The sequence below is a fragment of the Mercenaria mercenaria genome, chromosome 6, assembly GCF_021730395.1.
Source record: "Mercenaria mercenaria strain notata chromosome 6, MADL_Memer_1, whole genome shotgun sequence".
In the NCBI taxonomy this organism is placed as follows: domain Eukaryota; kingdom Metazoa; phylum Mollusca; class Bivalvia; order Venerida; family Veneridae; genus Mercenaria; species Mercenaria mercenaria.
The window spans coordinates 43,613,942-43,620,228 of NC_069366.1; the positions used below are offsets into that span (position 1 = coordinate 43,613,942).

The 6,287-nt window shown below is 37.8% G+C and overlaps 1 protein-coding gene across 2 annotated transcripts in view; it reads left to right on the forward strand.

Annotated features, from left to right (window-relative positions):
* LOC123549160 (ribonuclease P protein subunit p29-like) overlaps nucleotides 1-4,921 on the forward strand; it is a 30,498-nt gene extending 25,577 nt beyond the window's left edge. For both annotated transcript variants that reach the window (XM_045337020.2, XM_045337021.2), the window contains exon 6: nucleotides 4,724-4,921. In XM_045337020.2, the coding sequence (XP_045192955.2) occupies nucleotides 4,724-4,860 (137 nt within the window). In that variant the 3' untranslated portion in view covers nucleotides 4,861-4,921. The remainder of the gene's footprint in view (nucleotides 1-4,723) is intronic.
* The last annotated feature ends 1,366 nt before the right edge of the window (nucleotides 4,922-6,287 follow it).

Here is a 6,287-nt window from a genome sequence, read left to right on the forward strand (position 1 = left end):
CCGGCAAATTTCCGAAGCCCTGTTGATGGATTTTCTTAGTACTGCACACAAATGTTCCTCATGATGAGACAATGTGTCACATACATGATCTATGCTTGTAAGTCAAGGTCACTATTGAAATTTAAGTAGAAATAGTTTTTGTTTTTTGGCTCCTGAATGCCTTGAAGCATTTTTATTTGAAAGACGGCATATATTATGGGAACGCCCCTGACGGGCGGGCGGAAGGAAGGGCGGATGGGCAGTGTCCACAAACTTTGTCTGGAGCATTTCTTGTTCATGCATGGAGGGATTTTGATGTAACTTGGCACAAATGTTCCCTAGGTCCAAGGTAACAGAGGCCAAATGTCAGATTCAAGGAGCATTTCTTCTTGATGCATGGAGGGATTTTGTTGTAACTTGGCACAAATGTTCACCACCATGAGTGTCATGCACAAGAACAAGGTCCCTAGGCCTAAGGTCAAGGTCACAGTAGTCAAATTCAAGAATGACTTTGTCCGGAGCATTTCTTCTTCATGCATGGAGGGATTTTGATGCAACTTAGCACAAATGTTCACCACCATGAGACGGAATGTCATGCACAAGAATCAGGTCCATAGGTCTAAGGTCAAGGTCACACTTTGAGGCCAAAGGTCAGATTCAAGGAGTATTTCTTCTTCATGCATGGAGGAATTTTGATTAACTTGGCACAAATGTTCACTACCATGAGACGGAGTGTCACGTGCAAGAACCAGGTCCCTAGGTCTAAGGTCAGTGTCACACATAGAGGTCAAAGGTCATATTCAAGAATGACTTTGTCCGAAGCATTTCTTCTTCATGCCTGGGGGGATTTTGATGTAACTTGGCACAAACGTTCACCACTATGAGGCACCCTTTTTTATATGCCCATTTGAAAAATGGGATGCATTATGGGAATGCCCCTGGCGGGCGGGTGGGCGGGCAGGCGGGCGGCGTCCACAGACTATGTCCAGAGCATATCTTCTTCATGCATGGAGGGATTTTGATGAAACTTGGCACAATTGATTACCATCATGAGACAGAGTGTCACACGCAAGAACCAGTCCCTAGGTCTAAGGTCAAAGTCACACTTAGAGATCAAAGGTCAGTTTCAAGACTGACTTTGTCCGGAGTATATCTTCTTTATGTGTGGAGGGATTTTGCTGTAACTTGGCACAATTGTTCACCATCATGAGATGGAGTGTCATGCGCAAGAACCAGGTCCCTAGGTCTAAGGTCAAGGTCACACTTAGAGATCAAAGGTCAAATTCAAGAATGACTTTGTCCGGAACAAATCTTCTTCATGCATGGAGAGATTTTGCTGTAACTTGACACAATTGTTCATTATCATGAGACAGAGTGCCGTGCGCAAGAACCAGGTCCCTAGGTCAAAGGTCAAGGTCACACTTAGAGGTCAAAGGATACAAGAATGAAAACTTTGTCCAGAGCATTTCTTCTTCATGCATGGAGGGATTTTGATATAACTTGGCACAAGTGTTCACCACCACCAGACGGAGTGTCATGCGCAAGAACCAGGTCCCTAGGTCTAAGGTCAAGGTCACACTTAGAGGCCAAAAGTCAGATACAAGAATGACTTTGTCCGAAGCATTTCTTCTTCATGCATGGGGGGATTTTGATGTAACTTGGCACAATTGTACACCATCATAAGATGAAGTGTCATGCGCAGGTCCCTTCTTTAGAATTACTTCCCTTTGTTGTTACTATAAATAGTTTATATTGTAACTTTTTCATTACTAGTCGTAGGGAAAAATCGAGACCACTTTTCTGTAGTACAACATGCATGTTTCATCCAATTATGAGGTGTATTTTGACCTATCTCTACCTGGTTAGGATTTTTGTGTGGACTTACAATTTTTTTTTATTTAAAGATTAACTTCCCTAGTTGTTGCTATAAATAACTTCTATTGTAACTTTTGTGATCACCCTTCGTCCGTCGTCCGTCCGTCCATCCGTCCACAATTTCTTGTGAACAAGATAGAGACCACATTTTGCAAGCCATTTTGATCAAACTTGTACAAAACTTGTATTGGCATGATATCTCAGTTCCTTCCGAAAACTGGCCAGATCCGATCATGGGTTCTAGAGTTATTGCCCCTTAAAGGGCCAGAATTTGCTATTTTTGTGCGTCAACAATTTCTTGTCTGCACGATAGCGGTTTCATTTATGATTTTATTTTAACCAAACTTGCACACAACTTGTATCACCATAAGATCTTGGTTCCTTTGTTGAACTGGCGAGATCCCATAATGGGTTCTAGAGTTATTTCTTGAACCGACCAGATCCCATAACGGGTTCCAGAGTTACGGCCCCTGAAAGGGCCAAAATTACCTTTTTTGACCTTGTCTGCACAACAGCAGCTTCATTTATGATTTGATTCTTAACAAACTTGCACACAACTTGTATCACCATAAGACCTTGGTTCCTTTCTTGAACTGGCCAGATTCCATTATGGGTTCCAGAGTTATGGCCCCTGATAGGGCCAGAATTAGCTATTTTGACCTTGTCTGCACAATAGCAGCTTCATTTATGATTTGAATTTAATCAAACTTGCACAAAACTTGTGTCACAAGAAGGTGTTGGTTCCTTTCTTGAACCGGCCAGATCCCTTTATTGGTTCCAGAGTTATGGCCCCTGAAAGGGCCAAAATTAGCTATTTTGACCTTGTCTGCACAATAGCAGCTTCATTTATGATTTTTTCTGAGGACTGAGATTTATTTTTAATTTATTCCCTTTGTTGTTCCTGTCCTTTGGGCTTCATCAGTCAAAATTTTGCTCCTATCCTCCTCTGATGTAATCCTTCGGGCATGAAACTACTGGCCTGATTTGAAAATAATTTTATTTGAAGTAACTTTAAGAAAATTTCAACTATATTTTCTCATAATTCTTTTGATTGATCTTGATTATGATTTTTTGACCTTCTTGTCCTTAAGTGCAATGATAACAGGTGAGTGATATAGGGCCATTTTGGCCCTCTTTTTATAATTGACCTTAGGGAAAAACCAAGACCACTTTTTTGTGGTACAACACAGATGTTACTTTCAAATTTTAGGTGTATTTTAAGGTATCTCTACCTGGTAAGGAGTTTTTATGTGGATTTAGAAAAACAAAAGAATTACAGTAATTACTAAACAACCACAAAATTAAATTTCCATTTGCAAATACAGGTGCTAGTGTAATAAATTTGCTGTGACGGACGTATATTGTGACATTCTGGCACTCTTGTTTAGGATTAAATTCCTTTTGTTGTTACTATAAATATTTCTTGTATTATAATTTTTTTTATAATTGGCAAAAAAAAATCCATATGCAAATACAGGTGCTAGTGTATAGAGTGTATATTGTGACATTCTGGTACTCTTGATAGTTTTATCACTGTTTCCAACAACCACAAGGGACGAACACTAACAAAGTTTTATACCAGTAGGGGACTTCTTAATGGCCTCTGCAATACTCAGTCACTTGTTGCCATATGTATCTCAAAAAGTATCTGACCTATAATGATAATGATAATAGGAATGTTAATTAGCATGTGAAGTAGTGCACCTAGGATATTGTTTGAGATTTCACTCAGCCAGACCAGAGTTATGGCAATTGACTAAGTAAAGAAATATGCATAAAAGGGTATAAAAGTTTGTGTAGTGTATTTGACCTGGTCATGAAATATAATAGGAATATGATCCACCATATGAAATTGTGCACCTTGGGTTTGTTTAAGATTTCACTCAGTCAGACCAGAGTTAATGCCCTAGATTTAGAAAAAAAATATGCATAAAGGGCATAAAAGTTTATGTCCAATGTATCTCAAAATGTATTTGACCTAGAGTGATAAAATATTAGAGGGTTGTAACATATCATGTGAAGATGTGCTCCTGACTTTTCTAGTTTAACATAGTGGAAGAAGACCCCAGGTAACCCATCCATTGTTTTAGGCATGGGCAAGCACTTATGTAAAACCACCAACCTTCCATACGCCAGCTGGATGGTTTCCTCACACAAAGAATTACCAAAAATGAGGTTTCCAACCCATGTCAGTAAGAGGCTAGTGATTCTAAGTCAGTGACCTTAACAACTAGTCATGTAGGCCCTTACTTGGAAATATATACACATGTACTGTACACATGTACAAATAAAGGTGAATTGAAATACATCAGTTACAAACTGACACAAACCTACATGAAGAAGCAACAAGCAGAGTGCAGTTCTCTTTATTTTTTAAAATGTTATTAGAAAATGTTATTGATAGAGGGGGAGTCCCTTGAAGAGTGGGTGTTGGTGAGTTCACTCCTCGGCCACATCATACCAATGACAGGACAATGGGACTAGTAGCTTCCTTGCTTGAGATTCAGCATTCAGAGGATACATGTAGTTCTAGGACTGGTCAGCCCATTGTAATCATGCTGTGACTGGGTGGGGTATCATATGTCACATGTCTACAGTGTGATATTCCAGTGAAGCAACACTATATTGTTATATCAAATGTTAATGATAAGAATTTGTACACAGAAAGAAAAACAGAAGTAAGTGTTAAAAGTTATACAATTTTCTTTGCTTTCAAAAATTTTCACAAAGGAAAACAAGATTAAATAAAATGTTAAGAATATAGTTTTCTACTTGTACAAGTTTTCAGATGAGTGACATAGAGGCAGCTTTACCCTTTTGTTATCATATGTCTGGAAACTGAGTGCTGATTATCATGATGTATTTTCAGGTTTGCCGAAGATGAACACGCTGTTTTCATTTGAGTTAGATGGCTATGTGTTTACTATACATGGCAACCAGTTTTGTTCAAAACCAACAATGCGTGTGAGAAAGAAGTTCAAATTCAAAGGACCTGTAGACATTTAAGAATTAATGTACATTGTTTTATTGATGTTGTAGTTTGTGTAAAAATAAAGTTGAAAAATAATTACTTTTTACCGTGAAATAGAATGTAAAACTTGAAGCTCTGTATTGAAAGGGACTGAAGAAAATACAGACATTTATTAGACACTTCTTAGTTCACTAGAGATAAAAAGATGAGGTATATTGTTTTTTTCTCATGTCAATTTGGTTGGTCTTCTCTGTCAGTAGACTATTTGGTTCCCTATCAATAACTAGGGCCCACTGTATTCAAACCTGTTACTATCAGTAAATGACTCCCAACTACTTGGATTGTGTAGGTAACATTGACCTTGAATCTGATCAGTATCGGAGAATGCTAGGGCCACCCTTAAAAATATGTTCGTTTGCCGCTTCCGACCCAGTACTTCAAGGACTAGGTCGGTAGGTCGGTAATTTTTTTTTTTTCAAAATAAGAAGTAAGTGAAAGAATCGTCATTATCAGCCTGTTGCTGTTTAAACATTAACATCCTTTCTTTTTGGATGCTGAACACATCAATGAAATATTATGAACTCGAATGAAAAATATATAGAAATCTACTCAACCATTTCAGAAACGGCCGCTGGTCTACAGAAATGAAATAGATTCAAGCTCTGAAGCATGTATTTTCATTTGGTTGTAGATCTAGAACATTTTGTTCACCATTCCATAAAAATTTGAACATGACTGCTGACACGAAAATATAACGCATTATATACTAAATTTTCTGTAAACACGCGGTCATCATGGAAGGCACGTGCAGTTTTCCCACCAAAATAATTGAAGAAACGTCAGCTTCTCGTTTCATTTGGAAATCCATTATGGCGTATACACTCCAGGAGAACTACGTTCCAACGTAAGTCAAGTCTCATCGATATCATGTGACATACCTCAACGATGAAGCTACGGTGTCGCTTCGAATGACCTTGTTGATTCATATATTATGTGTAATTAAACGTATGTATTCTACGTTTCATAACTGAAAAGATGAGTTTGATGTGTGGAAGATATATTAGCTATTTGCAGCATTTTGCAAGATACAATTAACTAGTTACAAATACACATATGTAAGCTACATAAATGTTGCAAGGCCGCAACGATAACAGAGATTATGTGACAACGTCTCACATACAGTGTTGCAAAGTCTCAGTAACATAATTACCATTTGAACTTGTAGAAAATTCTTATGTACATCTTATCTTTACGTCGAGAACATTTCTTTGACATTTTCATAAATGACTGGATGACGTCTGGGCAAGATACAACAATTTAATCTTTATGACAAATGTATTTGTCGTTATAATAATACACATTATAGTATTACGCAGGGTGGAGTAAAATTCTTTGAAATGGATTAATAAAATCATGTACAATTTCAGCATGAAAATTAAAATGTTAGGTTAATGCTCTTCAA